This window comes from Panthera uncia (assembly GCF_023721935.1).
Source record: "Panthera uncia isolate 11264 chromosome B3 unlocalized genomic scaffold, Puncia_PCG_1.0 HiC_scaffold_1, whole genome shotgun sequence".
Lineage (NCBI taxonomy): Eukaryota > Metazoa > Chordata > Mammalia > Carnivora > Felidae > Panthera > Panthera uncia.
In genome coordinates this window covers 52,634,710-52,659,028 of record NW_026057582.1, presented here as the reverse complement: position 1 = coordinate 52,659,028, position 24,319 = coordinate 52,634,710, and the positions used below count along the sequence as shown (strand labels likewise).

Here is a 24,319-nt window from a genome sequence, read left to right as displayed (position 1 = left end):
AGAGTTGCACGCTCTTCCTACTGAGCCAGCAGGTGCCCCAGGGCTGGCTCTCTTAATTTTCCTGGCCAACCCCTAATTGACTGCTTCACGGACATAGGTTGTTTTAGATACGATAATGTTCAAGGTGAGAAGAAATTGGTAGAACCTACACTATTTGTGACTGTTCCGTTTAATCAGAAAAGCAGAATCTTTCCCAGGGCTCTGTAGCAGATGTTTTTTTCAGTCTCATGATTCCTTCCTTATATGGGATTAGGTATATTGCTACTTTGACCAAGAACAGTGTTTTATTAGGAAGATGGTGAGAGGGGATATTGGATTAGGCAACTAACAGTGTCTTGCCACATGGCTAATGCAATTTTTCTAGAGGTGAAATGTCAGCATCTTCTCAGATTTAATATACACGTATTCTTTGATCCAGTGGTTCCATTGTTCAGAGTTTACCCATGAGTAAGTTTCTGTTCTTCTGAGTTACTTAGAGAACTTGGTAGAAGTACAACTTTCTGGGGCTGAGTCTGCATCTCAGAATCATTGGAGTTGGGACCAAGGAATCTGTATTTTAAAAAAATGGCCTACTAGGTGACTATTGCATGGAGCTGCATTTGAGAATTTCTGTATAGACTGTAAGGAAACTCAGTTGTTTTTTTTAAGGTTTCATTTTAAATGTTTATTTATTTTTGAGAGAGAGAGAGTGTGTATGTATGTGTGCACATGAACTCGGGAGGAGCAGACAGAGAGATAGAGGATCCTAAGTGGGCTCTGTGCTGACGGCAGAGAGCCCAGTGCGGGGCTTGAATTCCACAAACCCTGAGATCATGACCTGAGCCGAAGTTGTACCTTAACCGACCGACTGAGCTACCCAGGCACCCCCGGGAAACCCAGCTTTTTAAAGTAGACATTAAAAAAAAAGGCAGCCAGGCAGCCATTGGCATGCATAGCTGGCTTTTCTTAGAACGAAACAAAATGCCTCCTTTTTTCCTTTGCTTGAGCCAAATTATTGCAGATAAGCCAAAAGAAGTAATCATCAGCCCAGTTATATAGGGAGAACAGGTGTTAATATCAAATATTTTTATTGTGTTTCATTTTATTTGGTATAAATACCTGTGTGTCTCTGTGTTTTCATGTATATAGTATACACATAATGAACATCTTTCTATATCAATACAAATGTATGTATTTCCTTTTTAATTATTATTTTGTATAAATATGCCATTTACTAAAGCAATTCTGTTAGTACTTCCTTCTCTGGTTGCTGTTATACAGTGTTGTAATGAATGCTTTTGAACAAATAAATGTTTTTGTGTGATTATTTCTATAACATGAAATACACACAATTTCCATTTGGTACATTTTACTTGACTGTCCACCCAAGAGATATCTTTCTAATTGTTGCCAAGTTAATATCTCATTTTAATTTACATCCTTATTAGTAAAGATATGATGCTTTCATGTTTATTGGTCACTTTCATTTCTTTTTTTGAATTACTTAGAGTCTTAGTCATCTTTTTAATTATATTGTACTATATTAAGTAATTGTGTATTCTGAGCATATTTTAAGAGTAAATCAGTTTTATGGTCTGTTTAGTTTTGAGAATAATCCCTCACTTTAATAAATAAGACACATTTTATGATTTAATGATTCAGTTTCTATTTTAACTGTTAGTGAAAGGGATGAAGCCAGCTGTTAAAATCTATTGTGTTAATATTTTATAGGATAGGGGTGCCTGGGTCGCTCAGTTGGTTATGGGTCTGACTTTTGATACTGGCTCAGGTCATGAGATACCCCTGCATCAGGCTCGGTGCAGAGTTTGGAGCCTGCTTTGGGATTCTCTCTGCGCCCCTTCCCAACTCGCTTGTGCATGTAAGCTCTCTCCTTCTCTTTCTCTCAAAATAAACATTAAAAAAATTTTATAGGATAAAAGAATAATCTCTTACTATTTTGTGCTCTTAATGAGATGATTAATTTATTATATTTCAAAAATGTTTATTTATGGGGGGTAGAGCATGAGCACGGGAGGTACAGACAGATGGGGGAGAGAGAATCCCAAACAGGCTCCATTTCTCAGCATGGAACCCATGCAGGGCTGGATATCACAAAACATGAGATCATGACCTGAGCCGAAATCAAAAGTTAGATGCTTAACTGAGACACCCAGGCACCCCTGAGATGATTTAATTTAAAAGACTTTATGCAGTTGCTATCCATAAATGTATTTTTAATAACTTTATTCATTAAAAAAATCACTTTAATTTTTTTAAATCTTATTTTGTATCTTCTGTAATAAAATCAAACCTAAGGGTACCTGGGTAGCTCAGCTGGTTAAGCATCTGATTCTTGGTTTCAGCTCAAGTTATGATCTCATAGTTTGTGGGATTGAGCCTTGTGTCGGGCTTTGCTCTGACAGCATGAAGTCTGCTTGAGATTCTCTCTTTCTACCTCTCACTGTGCTCCTCCCCTGCTCTTATGCATGCTCGTGTGCGTGCTTTCTCTCTCTCAAAATAAATTAAAAAAGTTAAACCTAGTTGCTAGCAGTTTTAAATTTATAAGTATGTGTGTTTTCTTTCTCCTTTCTAAAACTTTATCCTCAGCTAAGTAATGAACCTCTCTCTGAAACATTTATATCCAAGACCAGAATATGTTTTGTTAATTTTATTTTTTTTAAAATTTTTTTTTTAACGTTTATTTATTTTTGAGACAGAGAGAGACAGAGCATGAACAGGGGAGGGGCAGAGAGAGAGGGAGACCCAGAATCAGAAGCAGGCTCCAGGCTCTGAGCCGTCAGCCCAGAGCCCGACGCGGGGCTCGAACCCACGGACCGTGAGATCGTGACCTGAGCTGAAGTTGGACGCTTAACCGACTGAGCCACCCAGGCGCCCCTGTTAATTTTATTTTTATCCTACAGAACAAATATTAAAGATATTTTGGTTTCCCAGGATTAATAGCAAGATAAATTTAGACATTGGGTTTTTTATTTTTAGCTAGCTAGGAAACATTGAATTCTAGATATGATTATTTTGAGGGAGCAGGCATAACACTCAATTATTGAAGAATGAATTAAATCCATCTTTACTTCACTTTTACTCAAGCACCCAGCAATAAAATGGCAACTTTTGGGGAAATTTAGATGTTATAGAAATTCATTTATAATATAGAAACTAGCCTGGAGCCTGCTTCAGATCCTGTGTTTCCCTCTCTCTCTGCCCCTCACCTACTTGCATTCTCTCTCAAAAATAGATAAACATTAATTTTTTATTTAATTTTTTATTTTTTTATATGTACAGAAACTAATAGGGCACCTGGGTCACTCATTTAAGCGTCTGACTCTTTCTTTCAGCTCAGGTCATGATCTCACGGTTTCAAGCCCCACATTGGACTCTGCGCCGGCAGCTGGGAGCCTGCTTGAGATTCTCTCTTCCTCTCTCTTTCTCTCTGCCCTTCCTCCACTTGTGCTGGCTCTGTCTCTCTCAAAATAAATAAATAAACTTAAAAAAATTTAAATACAGAAACTAATAAACTTGCTAATAATAACTTACAGGAGAGATCAGAATGAAATTACTATATTGCTTTAGTAACTAAATTACTATTGCTTTAGTAACTGCGGCTTTTAAAAGGTGATTTCGATGATGACAAATAAACATTTAGAAGATGTTCCTCTTTGTGTTTCCACAGATCATTAACTGAAGACAAAATAAGCAACTATGCAAAATTCTCACATGGAAGAGTACAGAAATTCTACTAATGGCAGCACAGGCAACAGTTCAGAGGTAGTGGTAGAACAGTCTGCTGATTTCAGTACTGAGATTATGAATGTTACGGAAATGGAACAGTCCCCTGATGGATCTCCTAATGTGAATACATCTACAGAAGAAAATGAAATAACAAATGTTGTGGACCTTCCAGTGACAGAAACGGAAGCAAATTTCCCTCCTGAATATGAAAAATTCTGGAAAACTGTAGAAAACAATCCTCAGGATTTTACAGGCTGGGTATATTTGCTTCAGTATGTAGAACAGGAGGTTAGTAACTATTTAAATGGGACTAGAGGGACAGGTTAATCAAGTAATACCTGATGAGGCTTTATTGTTTTGTAATTAAAGTTGCATCTTTTATAATTTTCAGATTAAGTTGAATAACATTGGATATGTACATTTTGGCTTCAAAGGATAACTTTCATAGCATTTGTATGTTATGGAAAGACAATATTAATAGACTCAAAGTCTGACATTTGTAAAAATTGGTGTGTGTGTGCATGCATGCATGTGTAGAATCACTGAATTAAAAGGTTACCTTTGAATACCTTGCTATTCAACAGAATTATGTCCTTTTGTTTCAAAGGATTAAGATTGTATATGCAGGAAAAAGAGATGTTGTGTGTGTGGTTTTTAAACCTGTCATTTATTTTGAGATATTACATTTGGAAGAAATAATAAATATTTTCTGACAGAAACCTCCAAGGTTTTTAAACACCTTGTTTTATTTTCATCAGAATCACTTGATGGCTGCCAGGAAAGCGTTTGACAAATTTTTCATACACTATCCGTATTGCTATGGTTACTGGAAAAAGTATGCAGACCTTGAAAAGCGGCATGACAACATTAAACAATCAGATGAGGTGCGTACATTACTGAATAAAATTGTCTCCATTAGGTACTGTAAGCCAAATAATAACAAAACAAAGACTTTTTTTTTTGGCTGGCAGTACCTACGATTTATGGTCAAACAATTTTATAGGGTATTTTATTTGCATTTGTCACTCTTGTGGCATTTGTAGCTAATATTTTCTCTCTTTGTTGGCAGGTGCGTTAAACCTCTACAGTTTGTCAAGCTTTGCAGTGCAAGCCTCTGTATTACACTGCAGCTTAACAAGTAGGGCAGGGCTTTTCTCTCACTTACATTTATTTCTCATTTTCCAAACAATATAGTTGGTTTGCTAGTCACATTTGCTACGTCTTATTGCATTTTTGGTCAGACGCTGTCATTGATGCTCTAATGGGTCTGTGCCCTATGGTCTGTAACCCAAAGCCTGCCCACACAACCCGGTCAGAATGCAGGGACTGCTGCGCTTTGAAGATCAAGACTCTGCACGTGGGGATCAGAACATTGCCATGTTCTATCCAACCTCCACCCAAATGGTAATGGTAGATTATTTAAACAAAATTCCAGTAATTAGTATTTCTAAGGTTCACCGGATAACACAGTGTTGCCTCTCTGTTAAGAAATAATTAAATATTTGAAGTACAGTTTGTTGTTTTCTTCTTAGGTGTATCGGCGGGGGCTTCAGGCAATACCTCTTAGTGTTGACCTATGGATACATTATATAAACTTCTTAAAAGAAACATTGGACCCTGGTGATCCTGAGACAAACAGCACAATAAGAGGGTATGGGAAACATTGATATTCAAATGTATTCAAAGTAGGAATAAGTATTCTGATGTTGATAATAGAACTACTTATGAATGGTAAACTGAATGTTTAACATGTATTTCTTTTTCACTATTTAAAAAAATGATACATGTAATAAACTTAATGCATGAATATAAAAATTGCAAATAAAAATATCCTCCTTCATTTGACACCTCTGTTCCTTATGTCCCCAATCCCATTTCTTTTGTGGTTTATGAATTGTGTGTTCTTTAATACATACATAGATGTACATACATGTGTGCATTTTGTACATATATGATTTTTTAAAAAATATAACAGAATGCTTTGGAATCTCTCCCTACTGTATATTTTTAACCATTGCGTAAGTATTTTGTAGTGTCAAAGGTACTATCTTTTATTTGACCAAATCCTTATTCATAGGAAATAATCAGTGCTGTAGTAAACATGTCTGTACAAAGTCATTATTTATGTAGAGCATGCTAGAAATGGAATTTCTGTCAAAGAGAATCCAGGGCTAAGTTTTATCAAGTGTTATTTCAAAAGTGGTGTCATTTTTAAATTCCCACAGTATACATGAGTGGTCTTATTTCCCAAAGCTGTCCATGCCACTTCCAGTGGTAGCTCGTTATTTTAGTTTGTGTATCTCTAGATTGTTCATCCTAGTTTGTTGTTTTTTTCATATACTCGTATAAGCCGTTTACTCATTGCCTGTTCATATCATTTGCTCATTTTACTTTTGGATTGTCTTTTTCTTACTGATTATAGGCATTTTAAAATGTGTTTTCTTTTTTTATCAAAGTATGTGCATATAGTTTAAAAAGTCAGTGTTAAACTGCTTAAGTGTTAAACCCCTGTTGAACTATTTTAGCTGTTTTTTCTGACATTTTCCCACATGTTTATAATAGCAATTCTTTACTGCTCTTTTCTGTCTCTTCAGTTCTTAAGATTCTGTGATGGTAGAGGAGAACTTTAGCTAATGTATACTCTGTTTTCCCTTTACTTATTTTCCACAATGGATAGGTTTCAAAGCCTTCTATTTTTCTTGGAGTTAATTACCCTTTCTTACATCTCCCTCTTTTTTCCCATTTGCTTAGTTTTTCTTTGAACATTTAAAATTTCCCACTCCCTCCCAACAGCTAATTTCAGTAGTCAGTACTAATACAGACTTTCCACGATGTACGAATGCTTTGTTAAGTCATTTTTTGAAGCTAAAAAAGTGTATATATCTAGTGTTATTCTACTTAATCTGAAAACTGTTAAAGTTATACTCAGAAATATAGAAATTCCATTTTTTACCCTTCGTCTTGGCGGGGTATTCTTCTTGGAACCTTCTTTTCTGTAGTCTGGATTAGTCTCTGTTTCTATCTATCGTACAGCAGTTATTTTGGAATTTCCTTCTTCTCCTAATTCTAGCATATGTCTTTACTTCTTTCCTGGGTTTCAGGCTCTATTTTTGAGAGTTTATTAGATGCTACTTTTTCTTGATTGATGTGTGCCTTTAGAGGAGTGTAACTTCTTGATAAAGGATGCTTGGGATGAAAAAAAAATTAAGATTTTGTATGCCTGAAACACTTAGTTGATGGTCCAGTGGGGTATAGAACTTCGAGTTGGAAATAATTTTTCCTTAGGGCTTTGAAGGCATCTCTCCATTCTCATATTGCTTCTGGTGTTGTTATTCAGAAGTATGATAATGCTCTTCTGGATTCCCTTTATATGACTTGTTTTTCCTCATGGAAGCTTATAAAATGATTTATCTTTGATAAAAATGCAGTTTTGTTTGTTTTTTTGTTTAAAGAGTAGATCTTTGTTTATTTACTTATTTTGAGAGAGTGTGAGCAGGGGAGGGGCAGAGTGAGAGGAAGAGAGATAATCCCAAGCAGGCTCTGTGCTACTAACACAGACATGAGCTTGATCTCATGAGCTGTGAGATCATAACCTGAGCTGAAGTCAAGAGTCAGATGCTTAACCAACTGAGCCACCCAGGCGCCCCCAAAATACAGTTTTCTAGTGATATGCTTTGGCGTGGGTTTTCTTTTTCTAATTCATTGTGTTTTACTTAGTGGGTCTTTTCAATCTAGGGTGCTCATGTCTTTCTGTTCTGAGAAATGTTATTATTAGGGTACCTGGCTGGCTTAGTCCATAGAACATGCAGCTCTCGATCTTGGGGTTGTGAGTTTAAGCTACATGTTGGGTGTAGAGTGTACTTAATAAAATTAAAATAAAACAAAATAATTAGTATTGTATTTATTTTTGTGTTGCTAATTTCCTTTCTATGTTTTTCTCTGTTTTAGTTGTTGGACATTGGATCTTGTTTTAGTCATTTAATTTTCTTATCTTTTACTTTTTTTCATGTCAGATATTGTTTGACTTTTTGAGGTATTTCTGTGACCCTTGTATTGGATTTTTAATATCTGCCATCAGTTTTTTAACGTCCAAGAATCTTTCTTGTTCGTTGTTCTGTTTTTTTTTTTTTTAAGTTTATTTTTGTGAGACAGCATGTGTATGCGAGCAGAGGAGGTACAGAGAGAGAAGGAGAGAGAATCTCAAGCAGGCCCCATGCTGACAGTGTGGGGCTCAATCCCATGAGGCATGAGATCATGACCTGAACCAAAATCAAGAGTCGGTTGCTTAACTGACTGAGCCACCCACGTGTCCCTCATTGTTCCTGTTCTTATAGTCTCCTATTCCTGTTATGTGGGTTAATGTATTTTTATTATTTTTTAAAAGGTATTAAGAAATGTTGATGTTTTCCTCTACTCCCAGCACTGTTTCCTCTAAAGTGTTTCTGTTTACTTGTTTTTGTCTCTTGACTTGTCTGATATCTGGATTTGTGTTCATGTGAAAGGTGTGATTTTAATAAATGGAATGTAAGCTCTGTGGGTCTTATTTGTGGGCTATTAGTTGGCCTGGCAAGCTTCACAGTAGCGTGATCAAGTGGCCACTCAGGTTTTTGTTGGGGGAATCCCAGTGTTGGTATTCTTATATCATACTCCTGTGTCAGGTGGTTTCTCATTTAAGGATCATCTGATCTGCCTGGAGAATGTATACCTAGCTCCTGAAATCCCATAGCTGGGCAGAAAAGAAGAGGGTTTAAGGTTTCTTACCATTCATTAAACAAATCTTGTAACATCCTGTCTTTAGTTCATTACCTTCTTATCATACTTCCTCTCCCAACTCCCCAACTTTTCTTAGTGTCTGGTGTGTTAATTTCCTGAATCATTTTGGGATTCTGCAGGGGCAGTAACATGTGTTTTACTGTCTTAAAAAGGTTAGATATAAACATACACATGTGCACGCACACACATACACACTCAATCCTTTATTACCTATCTTAACATATTCCCTCCAGTTTTAGCACATAACACATTCTTTAAAGTTTGTTTAGGATGTTTCTTTATCGTGTCTTTTTATCATTTTTTTCTTAATGTGGCTCAGTCTTTAATCTTTTGTTGGTGTCTGAGTTTTGTGCCTATCTTGTCAAGAATATATAAATCTGGTGTTTTCTTCTAATTTGTTAATAGTTTTTTGTTACCATTTATTCATCTAGCATTTAAATTTGTTATCTTTTTTAAGACACAAATTAACCTTTTATTTTGTCAGGCTTTTCTATGTTGGTTTAAAATAACTTCTTTATCATATACTAATCTTTCACATGTACATTGATCTATTTTGTTTTCTTGAAACTATTTTGTGATCCATTTTTATGTTACCTGGCTAGTGCCATACTTTTAATTACTATAGCTTCCTAATTTCTTTTGATGTCTTTCAGGAAAATGCCACTGCATTGCCCTTTTTGTATGTTAGCTCAGTGTTAGAATTTGTTTTACCTGACCCACTCAAAATTTGTTAGAGCTTTGATTGGGATTGTATTAAAGTTGTAGGTTAATCTAGGCAGGGTACTTTTATACTGTTAAAAACCCCTGTTGATTATAAGATACTTATTTTGAAAATGTGTATCTAAAAGTTTTATCCCATCGGGATGTCAAATCCAGTGATTAAAATTGCTTACAAAAATCTCTTTGAAATGAGTTAGGTAGTTTAAAAATACATGTGTTTTTTTTGTTTGTTTTTTAGTTATTTTTTAGTTAGCTGGAGATGTAGCAGGAGAGACTTTTGAAAGTTTTAAAATATATGTCTACTTCTCATTCCGTTACAAGGCAGCTGGGTCCCTTCTTGGAGTTATTTTTCCAGAAAATTATTCCTTAAATTGAGATAAAATTAGTTTCTGTCTTCTGCCCTAAATGTATCTATTCAACATTTCAAGTTTAACAAATATTTAAGTGTCTGCATTGACACTCTATATGTTTGCAGTGTGTATGTTTTGCATTATAATTCTGTATAAGATAAAATTCTATAAACATACATATATTCCCTTTTTGTTTCCTTACTCTTTTTTAATAATTAGTTATTGTATACTTTTGTTATTCCTTCTGCTTTTTGCTCCCTGCTTATATGAGAAGCAGTTGAATGTAATTTTGAATTTAGCATAATCTTCTGAAATTTAGAAATAATGTTTTAATTTTTAAAAATTTTTTGAAATTGAGGTATAATTGACATAATAGTTTTAGGCGTACAACTTAAGGATTTGATATCTGTATATATTGCAGGGTGTAGAAATAATATTTTAAAAGTGATTTTATCTTGGAAAGATAACTTAGAAGTAATTTAATTTTTCAGAACTTTCGAGCATGCTGTTTTAGCTGCAGGAACAGATTTCCGATCTGACAGACTATGGGAAATGTATATAAACTGGGAAAATGAACAGGGAAACCTGAGAGAAGTTACAGCTATATATGATCGCATTCTTGGTATTCCAACACAGCTGTACAGTCATCATTTTCAGAGGTGGGTGGAAAAGTCCGATCATTAAGATATATTATGATTAATCAGGTAATTCTTAATATTGAGGATTGTAATTCTCTTGAAATGTCATGTAAGATTCTTTCAGATACAAACAGGAATAAAGTTTCTTGCTTGATAATCACAATTTACACACTTTTGAATTTTGATATTTTTCCACATACCTTATGAAATGTTTAGGAATTTTAACCATATTTAAACAGAAGTTTCTCTATACCCCTTTTATAGATGAAGAATAATGGGACTCCTAAGATATTTCAGAGTGGTGAAGAATGAGAAAATAGAATCAAATTTTAATTATTTTTTGTGGTACTAAATTAACAGTGTACATGGCACATAAAGATGCTTATTTAGAACTTAATGATTTACTTAGGATGCCTTGGTTGGCTTAGTCAGTGGAGCATATGACTCAGTCTCAGGGTTTTAAGTTTGAGCCCCACTTTGGGTGTAGAGATTACTTAAGAAAAAAAAGTTAAAAAAAAAACAACTTAATGATGTACTAAAGGTACATTTTTGTGATTCATATAATACCTTATGTTCAAAACTGTGAAAGATCTATTATTTATGTAGTAAATCTAGATCTGTTTATATCAAAATCAAAATCAAAAATAATTTCATTTAAATTTTCCACTATGAATTTGTCCTGACTGGTATCATTTCATTTTTATGAGTACTGTTAAAACAACTAATTCTGTGTGATACGATTTCCACATTCTGTTTTCTGATGTACTCAAAGTGTCCCACTGATATGGACTCAAAGTCTTTCTGAACAAGAAAGTATGTGTTGTAAGTATTTACTATGTTGATAAATACTTGCTTTTTTAGCTACCATATTTTCTATAGTTATGTTACAATTTTTATAAGTAGTATTGTGTTAAAGGCTGTAAGTTAGGTACTTTTTGAAGGATTTTCTAAATTTTTCTTTACTGAAAAAGTAGAAGACTTAATGAAGCATCTGAAAAGTACTGTGGATCAATTTGCTAAAGACAGAAGTTATGCTGATCCAGTTTAGGAATAGGAATGATGTAGATCTGAATATACTGTCTTTGTTATTTTTTTTTTTTTTTTTTTTTCAACGTTTTTTTTTTATTTTTATTTTTGGGACAGAGAGAGACAGAGCATGAACGGGGGAGGGGCAGAGAGAGAGAGGGAGACACAGAATCGGAAACAGGCTCCAGGCTCCGAGCCATCAGCCCAGAGCCTGACGCGGGGCTCGAACTCACGGACCGCGAGATCGTGACCTGGCTGAAGTCGGACGCTTAACCGACTGCGCCACCCAGGCGCCCCTGTCTTTGTTTTTTTTATGGAGTATAGGAGATGCACAGGTTTCTAGGCAGAAACTTGCTAAAAGACATTATTAACACAAGACTTCCCATATGCAAATGCTTGGTGAATGTTTGAAAGAATGAATGAATACAAAGTTTTTAAAAATCCTTATGAGAACAAGAGGGTGCCTTTTCACATGCCAATTTTTCTAGGATCTATCGTATAGATACAAAGTCTGTGACAATAAGAACTTTATTGTTGGTAAGAAAGATAAATTAGGAAACACTTGTCATATACCATTTGCCATGTACGAGATGCTGTTCTGAATCCCATATAGTTAATTTAATCCTCACATGAAGCCAGTGAGGTATAGGTACTATTATTATCCCCATTTTATGGAAGTAGAGGCACAGATAGATTAAAATACTTGCATGATGTCACAGAGTTAGTTAGTTGGAAGCTGTTTGGAACGTAGACAGTGTGGCTCCAAAGTTCTTGGTATAGTTTCCTCCACATCTTTTTTTTTTTGTTATTAAATGAATATCCCACTAGATTTTTAAAAATGTATAGATGCTTATAATAGACATTAGTGGATTGCATTACAAATATTGCTCTTTAATCTGCTCTTGTTCTTTTAATATTTTGACATTTTCCTTATCAGTGTATATAGCAAACTCACAAGTAGTGTTTGTGTAAGTAAATCTTATGACATGACTAACTGCTTTGAGAACTAGGGGAATGTTTTCTTTTGCCTAATACACTCCTCCTACTTAGTTGTTTATTTAGCACTAGCTATGTAAAAGATTATATACCATTTAAGTTGTAGAAATAAAGGCTCAAACAAGTTATGTGTGAATGGTGTTGGCCGTCAATCTTGTTGAAAGTGTAGAAGAGGAAGCGCATATTTTTTTAAAAAAGTGTTCTAAGTCCTGTAATAGTTTTTCTGTCGTGTAGGTTTGTATACTGGATATACACTGATGACATCTCTAAGAAAGTAATTTAAAATATTGTTAGCATGTGGACTTTGTTGATGTGATCTAACTTCTCAGACCCATGCCCTCGTAGTTCCTAAGCTCCAGAAATAATATCTAAATACTGATAATTTCCCAAAGGGCAGTATTTTTTACTTCTATGGCTGTGATACCTTTTCTGCTTCCCCATTTGTCTGGTTGCTCATATGACTCAAAACCAGATAGCTTAATGTTTTCTATATGAAACTTTCTCTAGTTTAGCAAAATAGAAAATATTTCTGTCATTTGTGCCAGCACTCTGCCTATTTATTTACATTGTCTTAACGCTAATAACACCACTTTAAATTTATGTCTCTTGTATATAGTTCTTGCACATTGGTCAGTTTCTGAGACTTACTAATACTTTTTATCCTTAATACCTAGGAATAGGGCTCAGTATATTAGATACTCAGCCATTCTTTATTGAATAAATTAGTTTTCAGTAGAAAAAAGGCTGATGAAAAATTACTGCTTAGTATTCCTATTTTATCACCATTTGAAAGAATTTCCTATATAACATAGCAGTTATTTTAAGTTTGTGCTCTGTAAGTAGTTAAAAGTTTTTTTATTTGTATCCTAACAATTTTAATATTTATATGAATATTAAATCTGTTCATTTTCTTACTATACTTTTGAGTTCTTCATTAAAAAAATTTTTTTAATAAGGAAGTCTGTATTTTTTGTCTCCCAGTGGTGAAACGGATCCAAGTTAAGCCTCTGTATCCATTGACTATGCAAAATTTAGATTAGTTTCCAATGTTATTTACATACATGAGTGACAGCCTTAAAATCCATAAAAATTCAGGTGTCAGTAGCCTAAATCAGTTTTAAGAAACTTGGGAAAATATCCATAAGATTGGAACATAAGATAAATATACAACTATGTGTAATAATTTGATTGGAGAGGTTGGTTTGGATCAGCATAAAGACTTTATCTAAGGAGATTGGATTTTAGCCTGAATGCAGGGTAAATGTACTGAAGTTATTTTGACATGGGCTGGGGGGGGGGGGGGGCGGGGAGGATATGATCATGTTTACTATTTTGTTTTTCATGTTTACTTTTTAATATTTTTATAGCAATATTGGGGTTGAGATGGGAATAGTGAGACTAGAGGCTGGAAGAGCAGTTTATATTTATCCAGGTGAAAAATGAGGACATGAAGACATATTTAGAAGGTGAAATCAATAGGACCTGGTACCCAGTGGAATGTAAATGATAAAAGCAAAATAGAAGAGATGTAGAAACTGAGTGGTTGGCAGTACCATTAATCAAAATTAGAAATGCTGAGGGTGTTGATTGTGGATGAAATGACACAATTAGTTCAAGATGTTGCATAAAATTTCCAAATTTAGATAGTGTAGCTATTTTAGGTCTTTAGCTTGGTGTTTTTTATTAAAATTTGCATATATATAAACTAGTGTGCATGGATAAAATGAAATGACTTTTTTTCCAAAACACTTTTTGCTTAAAATTAACCTATTTCTTTGTGCAGAGTTTTGGCAATTGGATAGAAAAGTATGGGCTTGAGTTACAGTTTTTAGAGTCACCATAGGATGCTTATTATTTCTGTATTAATAAGATTGGGCATGAATTAAATGAAAATAGATGAGAACAAAATGTCAGATGGAGTCCTTGGCAATCCTAACATTTAGGGACTGATAGGAAGGGACAACCCTCAGAGGAGATCAAGGATCAGTCAGAGACTTGGAAGAAAACCAAGAACGCAGTAACTCTGAGCCAAGGGCAAAGAAGGTTCTAAAAGGAAAGTGTGGTTAAAGGGCTTAAGTAGTGAAGACTTAAGTGATAGTGATAACGTTTAGGATAGAGGCTGTACTGTGAAACAAGTGTCCATTTAATTTTGCATGTAAAAGGCACTTGGTGGCTTTAATTAGGGCAATTTCATTGAAGTTTTTGGCACAGACACAGATTCAGGAGTAACTGAGAAGTGGGAAGAAGCTACAAATGTTTGTTGATCATTTATAAATGATCATTTATAATTTAAATAGGGATTACTATTATTTCATTTTAAAGTAATTTTGCAGAAAGAAAGAAAGAAAACTTTGCAAAATAGCATTGTGCCATTTTACAGATGAGAAAGCCAAGACATAAAGAAGGGAACCCATAAGTCAAATAACTAATAATGGACAGAACTAGGATTTGGATTTATGCCTCTCCATGCTTTTTCCATTCCATTGCCAAGGCATGAAGAAAATTAAGTTGTCTGTAGACCATTTAATCAAGTGGTAGCTTTCACCATAGACAAGGAAAGGGTTTGGTTTTAAATCAGAATTTTTTTGGAAGAGTAATGTGTAGTAGTAATTGAAAATGGGATCTAAAATTACGCTTCGTATATAGAGCATTTATTTTCATTGGCTTCTTTTAGATTTAAAGAACATGTACAGAATAACTTGCCTAGAGATCTGTTAACTGGTGAACAGTTTATTCAGCTGCGAAGGGAATTAGCTTCTGTAAATGGACATAGTGGTGATGATGGTCCTCCTGGTGATGATCTACCATCGGGAATTGAAGACATAACAGATCCAGCAAAGGTAACTAAACTTAGGGAAAAAATCCTTGAATGCATGAGAAACTAGACTTTATATCCCTTTACTTCATGTGTTGTATCACTTGTAGCTCATATAAAATTAATTTCTGATTGAGGCAAGTGGGAATTCTTTAGCTGTGGTGTAGTTTAAATACAGATTTAACGTGGAGAATCTATTTTACTATGAGACACCTGGAAATAGCTTAGAAGGGGCATTTTGCCTGTGTTGTGATCTACTAGCCCCTTTTAAATACACACATGAGAAAGTGGGTTTTTTAAAGGAGATTTTTAACTAACTTTTAGTATTGTTAATTGTACTTTACACATAATTGATAACAGCTTAAAACTTATCACAATTATAAGATTAAAGTAGGTGTGAATAATACTTAAATGTAAGCAGTAATATTAAAAAATTTCATTATCTAACTTGTGTGATTTAAATTTTTTCTTTTTCTTCCCAAGCTAATTACAGAAATAGAAAACATGAGACATAGAATCATTGAAATTCATCAAGAAATGTTTAATTATAATGAGCATGAAGTTAGTAAAAGGTGGACATTTGAAGAAGGTGTAAGTGTTTTTGTTTTGTAATAGGCTTCAAAATATAAAGATAGGAATAATGTATTTTTCCGTTTTGAGTAATGTCTTTACTATTTTGTTTATTTAAGTAATAAGACATTTGTCCCACTTATCTCTACCATTATCAGTTTTCTGTTATTAATTTTAGAATCTTATAGAATGAATTCAGATTTACTTGATTTGCAAGATATGTCTACTCTGAACCATTTTATTATAGTTCTGTTTTTCGAATCAAGTTTGAGTTCATACTTTACGTATTACAAAATACACCCATTTTAGATGTGTAGTAAAATGAAGGTTTTCCCCTCACAGATTCTAATTATTTTTGTTTTTGAAATAGCTTTATCGAGATATAATTCACTTACCATATAGTTTACCCATTTAAAGTATATAATTCAGTAGTTCTTAGTGTATTCACAGATACATGCAGCAATCACCATAGTGCATTTTGGAACATTTTCATCACCTCACAAATTCCTTACCCTTGGGGCGCCTGGGTCACTGAGTTGCTTAAGCATCCGACTTTTTTTTTTTTTTTTTTTTTTAAGACGTTTATTTGTTATTGAGGGAGAGAGAGACACACACAGAGCATGAGCAGGGGAGGGCAGAGAGAGGGGAAGACAGAATTCGAAGCAGGCTCCAGGCTCTGAGCTGTCAGCACAGAGCCCGACGCGGGGCTCGAACTCACAAACTGCGAGATCATGACCTGAGCTGAAGTTGGTCGCTCAACCAACTGAGCCATCCAGGTGCCCCAGCATCCAACTCTTGATTTTGGCTCAGGTCATGATCTCCTGGTTTGTGAGAGAGAGCACCACATCGGGCTCTGTGCTAACAGCATGGAGTCTGCTTGGGATTCTCTCTTCCTCTCTCTGCCCCTCTCCTGCTCGTGTGCACATGCACATTAAAAAAACAAAACAAACCTTGCTTTTTAGCTGTCACCCCTCTACTACCTCACCTGCCTGCTCTAGCCCTAAGGTACCGCTAATCTCCTTGATGTTTCTATAGATTTACCTATTCTGGCCTTTCATATGAGAGTGGAACCATACAGTATTTGGTTTTTTGTGACTGGCTAGTAAATTCAGTTTTGGCATGTATAATGTACATTATGGTATGGCACACTACAGCAATTAGGACATAGAACTAGTCTGTCATCCCAGAAAGTTCCCTTGGCCCCATTTCATTCAGTAACCTGTATCCCACTCCTAGCCCCAGTTACCTACTGATCTGCTTTCTGTTATATAGCATAATTGTTCAATTTTAAATTACTCAATAAAGAAATAAATTTGCTGAAAATAAAAAAAATTATGTAGTGCCATTAAAATGACTAAATAAATAAAGAATACATTCTGTTTCTTCAATTCTTAAAGCCTAAGAAATTTAAGGGGTTTTAGTTGTAAGTTTTTTTTATCATGAAATATGGTGATGAAAATTTTCTTGGTTCACCATCATTAATTATGTACATAGTTTAGATAGTTTGTATTGTTCCTATAGTCTAGTGTTTTCTTTCGTTGCAATGTCCTACTTTTTTTTTCCTGTTATACTTTTGTTACAGATTAAAAGACCTTATTTTCATGTGAAACCATTGGAGAAGGCACAACTAAAAAACTGGAAAGAATACTTAGAATTTGAAATAGAAAACGGGACTCATGAACGAGTTGTGGTTCTCTTTGAAAGATGTGTCATATCATGTGCCCTCTATGAGGAGTTTTGGATTAAGGTAAGAAAATTATATGCTCTGAAACTTGCACATATTATAAACATTGATCTAGTGACTAACCTTTTTTGTACTTCTGTTGAATGTTGTTCATATAACTATATCTGTTGCATTAGGAGATGGTCTGCTTGCAACCAGATTTGACTGCTGCATATGCCAACCTCGTTGCCTCTCTTCGTCCTTCCTTACAGAAACTAGTCTAGTGGTTCAATAAAGGTGCTGAATGGGTTTAAAAATAGAATTTTATCGTTCTGTCACATATTTAATGGCTTGTTCAACTGTAAATTATTCAGTATTTCCTCTGTTTCTGTACGTAGTATGCCAAGTACATGGAAAACCATAGCATTGAAGGAGTGAGGCATGTCTTCAGCAGAGCTTGCACTATTCATCTCCCAAAGAAACCCATGGTGCATATGCTTTGGGCAGCTTTTGAGGAACAGCAGGGTAAGAATGAGGAAATTCAGTTGATATTTTTGGGATTTTAAGTTAACTTCAAGATAAAGTTCTAGGAATTGAGTCTTGAGGGATGGTATAGAGCAGAGGTCAGTCTTGTTTTTTGTTTTTGCTTTTCTTCCTTCAGGGGGTAAACTTTTTTTCTATTAAAGGCCAGATAGTGAATATTTTAGGCTTTGAAGGCCATATGGTCTCTTTCCTGACAACCCTGCCATTGTAGCCCACCCAAAAGCATCTGTAGACCATAGATAAACAAATGAGCACGGTTATTTTCAATTAAAAAAAAACAACCAGGCAAAGGGCTAGATTTAGCCTGTGGACTGTTATTTGCCAATACCTGGCATAAAGGATATTTCAGAAGTTTAAATCAAAGCATAAACATTTAATTAACATTTCTAGGTAATATTAATGAAGCCAGGAATATCTTGAGAACATTTGAAGAATGTGTTCTAGGATTGGCAATGGTTCGATTGAGAAGAGTAAGTTTAGAACGACGGCATGGAAATATGGAAGAAGCTGAACATTTGCTTCAGGATGCCATTAAGAATGCTAAATCAAATAATGAATCATCGTTTTATGCTATCAAACTAGCCCGACATCTTTTCAAAATACAAAAAAACCTTCCAAAATCAAGAAAGGTGCTTTTGGAAGCAATCGAAAGAGACAAAGTATGTATTTGTATTTTAGAATATCTTCCATAAAAAAAAAAAAATAAATGGTCGTTTTTGTTTTTTTTCTTTCCCATTTTGGCAACTATGATGAAAGATTTGGTCTGTATGTAATATATTTTATTACTAAATGAAGACAACAGTCCCTCTAAACTGATGTTGCCATCTTTAACAATTGTTTAAATTATTATGTATTAAAAGGTTGAGAAAATTAAGATTATTGGGTTAAAAAGTGTTGCAGACATTGTGACACTTTGTATTTCCCTCACATTTAGAAATTTCACAACAAATTTACTGATAGTTTTAAGTAGAGGACCTGGGAGAGTACTTTATAAACAAAAACATGGCAGATGTCTACGTTTTAGCAACTGTAACAGTGAGATTCTTTTTTAAAGTATTTCGTTTTACATATCGGTTGGCAAAAGGCAGTGTATAGGAAATTTCTTACTTTTTAGATTTTAAGCTAATGACAGGTCTGTGGAACTGTGGAAACCATTTTTTAATGTTTTGTATTTGTCATGGTAGGTCAAGCCACAGTAAACCTAAGATAAGATACAGGGTCTTAACTTATTGGCATTTAATAATTTTAATAGTTGGGGAGATACCAGGATGATGTCATTACTTATCAGTATGCTAATTAGTTTTTTCACCTGTTATGTGTATGCTGAAAATATTTAACTTGAGTTACATTTTAATGACTTTAAATATTTTTCAAATTTAGACATAAAAATTAAGACATTTTAAATATCTGTGTTCTAATCAAAACATTTTAGAAATATTATTAATTGATACTGCTTTTTACACAGGAGAATACAAAGTTATACCTCAATTTACTTGAAATGGAATATAGTGGTGACCTCAAACAAAATGAAGAAAATATCCTAAATTGTTTTGACAAAGCTATACATGGTTCATTACCTATTAAAATGAGAATTACATTTTCTCAGAGAAAAGTGGAGTTTCTTGAAGATTTTGGTTCAGATGTTAATAAGTAAGATCTTAATTATATATTATTTGAATAATAAATGAGCATTAATAATTTTGTATGAGTTTAATGATTAGTAGAAGTTAACATATTTCTTTTTCCTCATATATATGGGGGTAAATTCAGTTTTGCAAATGTGTATGTGTAACAGGATATATGGTTTGTCTTTCCTTCAAATTGTTTTCAAAATTTTGGCATTGTAATGTAAACAATGAGAAGGCAAGAAACAGCAAATCCTTTGAAAAAGTAAATGAGTCAAGGCTTGAACCTTGAAACACAGAAACAGTATATACACCACAAAAGGTGGATGTGGTTAATCTAGAATAGGGATGCCATTTTATCTCTGATTGGAGGAAACAGTATGGTTGCACAGATGATGCCTAGTGGCCTCATTTCATGCATTGTAAAAAGCTGAAAGTTGAGGGTGGTGGAAGGGGGTGTACTCTAGGGGATTTGGGAAAAGGACAAGTTTGCAACTTATATTTACAAAATAGAAGAGCAGAAGTATTGATTAGAGCATTGCTGCTGTTCCATTCTTAACTGATTGTAGTAGGGAACTATCACAGTTCTTATAAGGCATGTCCCTTCTCTAATTACCCTAATTTAGAGTGATTTCTATTGAAACAGCTGTTGATAAAATGAGGATTATTTGTCTCTGTTTGTGTATGTGTGTATACATTTTTGATGGTTGAGTAAAATTAAAAAAACATTTAACAGAAGTTAAATTTTAATACAGTTGTATATATGTGCTTTACATCATAGTAAATGTTTTCCATGAATTGTCTAATGTAAAATACCTAACAGTCTAATGAGGCTGTAGGTACTGTTCTTATTTTTTTGTTGCTACTGTTGTTCTTTTAATAGATGAAGAGAGGCTTAAAGAGATTAGGAAGTTTTTCCAAGGTCAGTTAGCTATTATTACATTGTGCAACTGGGATTAGAACTTGCTTCAAAGTCTATGCTGCTAACCACCTGTGCTGTATATTTAGTGTCTTCTGTTTGTTTTGCACTGAAGAAAGTGCACAAAAGAAATGGGATATGTAATTCTAGCTTCTAGTCTAGTTGGATGGTTTAATCAGAGGAAATAGGTAAGTATATGAGGTGGCACAGAACTGTTAAGAAGGCTGTGCTTTCTATGGATCAGAATGGATTTGTCATCCTTCACAGAGGAGATGGGGCTTCATTTGGGTACTATGGGATTCTGGTAAGGAAAGAATAAAATTGTGGAAGAAAGTTAAAGTTCATGTGAAAGTAACATCTGCTTGATGGGAGGATTTTTGAAGTAGAAGGTGTGATGTTGATTGTGCTGTGCTTGGTTCAGAGCACACGCAGTGCCATGATTGACAGTAGGAAGCTATTAAGAATTTTGACTGGGATTAAATGACATATTTGAAATTGGCAGTAATATGTGGACAAATCAGAGGCTTAACACAAAGATAACCGGTCCTTGCAAATAAAATTATAGAGGGTCTGGATATCAGGTCTAAGATTGTTGTAGTTGAAATTTAAAAAGGGTTTGACTGAAAAATAGATGAGCTTAGAAATTAGAAACTTAGGAATTTAGGTAGTATGTATTGGTAAGAACTGATTTTTTATTTCTTTTTAATTTTAGTTAGCCAACATACAGTGCAGTATTGGTTTCAGGAGTTGAATTCAGTGATTCATCACTTACATACAACACCCAGTGGCCACCACAAGTGCCCCCCTTAGTACTCATGAGTTGATGTTTAATTCAGCTAAATATATGCTTAAATCCTAGCTGTGTCACTTAACTATTTGTGTATTCCTCACTTTTCAGATTTTCTCATGTATAGATTGAGTCTCTTACCACCTAATCCATAGGTGGATTCCTTAAGCCTTAAGGAAATTAGTCCATTTAAAGTGCTTGGTGTTGAGGAACAACCAGAGCACTGGGATTAACAATTTCATAGCCTCTTGAACATTTTGGGGCCAGAGTTATTTGTTGTTATCATTGGATGTGTATATATGCAGATTGCTCAGGGATGTTGTATATGCATGTAAATTATCAAGGTCATTTCTACAGAAATGTTAACTATCTGTGTTAGTAGGGTTAATGATTACTTTAAAAAATAAGGCCATGTTTGTTTTTAAAAAAATATTTCAGAAAATGGTAAAAGGAAAACAGAATCTTTAGGATTTTTCTGTCAGTTTGGCTTCAAGTGACATTGTTTTTGAAGTTCTGAGTTCCAGGTGAGACTTAATACACGTATTATGTCGGAATTTTTTTATTAAAAAAAATCTTCATCAGTGATAAAAATTATATTGTACTTTTATATTAGTTCTAATTCAGTTTATCACATGGTCAAAGTTTAAATACACTTGATCCTAACTGGTGTCAAGTGTCTTTAATAAGCATGGTTAGATTTCAAAAATGTAGAAATTACAGAACGGTCAGGACTTATTTGCACTGGACAAAAACACATCCTCAAGGCCACTGTCTTAGTTGTAGAATAACTTCTTAGGCAGGCTCTCCCCGTGTGTTAGAAAGGATAATAAAAGGTAGCTCTTGACCAATATCCCATCAGCTCAGTCAACTGTAGTAGTGAGAACAGGCACTCTTCTAGTAGCTCAAAAATCCTGGGAGTTATTAAACATCTTGGTTTGGGTCAAATGTTCACTCTAAACCAATTATTGGTCAGGGGTATATAGTGCTGTGGTTGGCCAGTTCTGAATCCCTGAAGCCCCATTTGAATCACATGGACTGAGAAGGAAAGTGTAGAGTAGTGGTTTCCCAAGAGGAAATAAATTGGAAAAGGTGGCTGGGAGGAGGTTTGCTTGCACGTTCGTTTAAAAAAAAAAAAAAAAAAAAATTATGTTTATTGCAACATATTTTTGTTACCAAGTGAAAGTAAGTCCAAACTTTAAAACTTTAACAGTTTGGCTTTTGTATATTCCATAGGATGTTATTTTTCCTTCCCTCTCAGGCTTCTGAATGCTTATGATGAACATCAAACACTCCTAAAAGAACAGGATTCTTTAAAAAGGAAAGCAGAAAATGGGTATGTAACTTCTTGCTCAGAATGATTCATGATGCTTAAAAAAAAAGACATTTCATTGCTAAAATGCCTTTAAAGATAAATATTAAAAAAAAAATTTTAATGTTTATTGTTTAGGGGGCGGGTTGTGGGGGTGGGGAGCGTGCGTGAGTAGGGGAGGGGCAGAGAGAGAGGGAGGGAAACAGAATCTGAAGCAGGCTCCAGGCTCTGCTCTGTTAGCACAGAGCTGAACCCAGGGTTCATACACACAAACTGAACTGTAAATCATAACCTGAGTTGAAGTCATAACCTGAGTTGAAGTCGGACGCTCAGCGCCCCTAAAGATACATACTTTTAAATGTTGCCTTCAGGTTGTGGTAATTTAGATACTTTACATTCATGATTTGAAAAAAAACTGTACAAAACTTGAGTAGTTGAGAACTTTACTAAAACAAATGTACACAGGTACAAATGTAAACATGCATACATTTGTTTTAAAAGTACTTACCTGTGGGAATTTAAAGTTTTTTCCCTTGTATTTAGGTCAGAAGAACCAGAGGAAAAGAAAGCTCACACAGAAGACACAACTTCATCATCTACACAGATGATTGATGGTGATTTACAGGCAAATCAAGCGGCATATAATTATAGTGCCTGGTATCAAGTGAGTTCACCTAATTGAATTTTTTGCTTGTAGATGTTATTCAAAAATGAAAATAAAAATAATTTAATAATAATTTTTTATTTAATAATTAGGATAATTTAATAATAAAATTAAAAATAAATTAGGATAGTCTTTTTTTTTTTTATAACAACTACTTCTATTCCAGACTGTATAATAAATTGTCTTTTGTGGTTAAGTCTTGGAATTTTAGCACTGAACACATGCCTGGTTTCTTAAATGTATATGCTTTAATTATACTTTCATAAATGGAACCGAGCCAGTTTTAGCATGCTAACATGTGCTTTTTCCTTTCAGTACAATTATCAGAATCCGTGGAATTATGGACAGTATTACCCTCCCCCTCCAACCTGATGGGAAAATATATCAGATGGAATGTATTAAAAGTATGAAATTATTTTTTTTTAATGAGGGATGTAAACATAGCATAAGCTTGTTGTATTTGATAACTTGTTTTCCTGTTTTCTGTGTAACATGATTTGTTTAGTAATAGGGGAAAATGTCACTTAGTAGCTTACCACAGATACTATTTCCTACCATTTATAAAATTTACTTTTTATTGGAGAACTATTTTTTTGATTTTTTGCATTAAGTGGTCTAGAATTCTTTTGCAATGGATTTGCAACAGAAATCCTTTGTAGCCTTAAGGGGTAGGAAAAAAACTGACTGGAAATCATGTCAGTGTAGTTCAAGATACTGAAAATATATAAGGGCTGGTTATTAAGGATTTACCTCCTCTGTAAAAAAAAAAAAATGGATTTTTAACCTTTAATGACAAGGTTTTGTCTGTTTCAATTATCCTTGTGAATTTGGATTTAATTGCAGAAAAGATACACTATTAAATACTATGTCTTGGGATAGAGATTATAAATGAAAAAATGGAGTGTTTGCATCCCTTTTAAAAAATGAAAATCATATCAAAAGTATGTTGTTTCAGGAGACTTTGTATTTAGAATATTCATGTAAAACTTGTGAGCAAGCTTTCATTTTGATCAAACTGATCATCTTCATTTTTGTAATAAAACTTAAGACTCCTTAACTAATTGTTATGAATTTATTTGGGGGCAGGTTCACCTAACAATATTAACTTTCTCATTATTAGTGGACCATTTGTTTTGAAGTATACTTTTCTTGAATTTAGCTAAAATCACACCATTTATAGCTTTTTGCTCCCTCT

At 34.2% G+C, this 24,319-nt stretch overlaps 1 protein-coding gene and 1 non-coding gene across 7 annotated transcripts in view; both read left to right on the top strand.

Moving 5' to 3' along the window:
* The window catches only part of PRPF39 (pre-mRNA processing factor 39), a 38,909-nt gene extending 14,728 nt beyond the window's left edge, over window positions 1–24,181 (top strand). For 2 of the 6 annotated variants that reach the window (XM_049612849.1, XM_049612850.1), the window contains exons 2-14: window positions 3,668–4,014; window positions 4,485–4,610; window positions 5,259–5,377; window positions 10,061–10,228; window positions 14,904–15,069; window positions 15,528–15,635; window positions 17,197–17,361; window positions 17,676–17,802; window positions 18,211–18,479; window positions 19,286–19,470; window positions 22,410–22,484; window positions 23,004–23,124; window positions 23,440–24,181. In XM_049612849.1, coding sequence (XP_049468806.1) covers window positions 3,697–4,014; window positions 4,485–4,610; window positions 5,259–5,377; window positions 10,061–10,228; window positions 14,904–15,069; window positions 15,528–15,635; window positions 17,197–17,361; window positions 17,676–17,802; window positions 18,211–18,479; window positions 19,286–19,470; window positions 22,410–22,484; window positions 23,004–23,124; window positions 23,440–23,496 — 2,004 coding nt within the window. In that variant the 5' untranslated portion in view covers window positions 3,668–3,696 and the 3' untranslated portion in view covers window positions 23,497–24,181. Of the gene's footprint in view, window positions 1–3,667; window positions 4,015–4,484; window positions 5,131–5,258; window positions 5,378–10,060; window positions 10,229–14,903; window positions 15,070–15,527; window positions 15,636–17,196; window positions 17,362–17,675; window positions 17,803–18,210; window positions 18,480–19,285; window positions 19,471–22,409; window positions 22,485–23,003; window positions 23,125–23,439 lie in introns of those variants that run through there. The other 4 variants (XM_049612853.1, XM_049612852.1, XM_049612854.1 and 1 more) reach the window with 4 other exon arrangements.
* On the top strand, window positions 18,559–18,644 carry LOC125910639 (small nucleolar RNA SNORD127). The gene has a single exon (XR_007454133.1). It is a non-coding gene; the product is annotated as a small nucleolar RNA SNORD127 (small nucleolar RNA).
* Window positions 24,182–24,319: the final 138 nt, after the last annotated feature.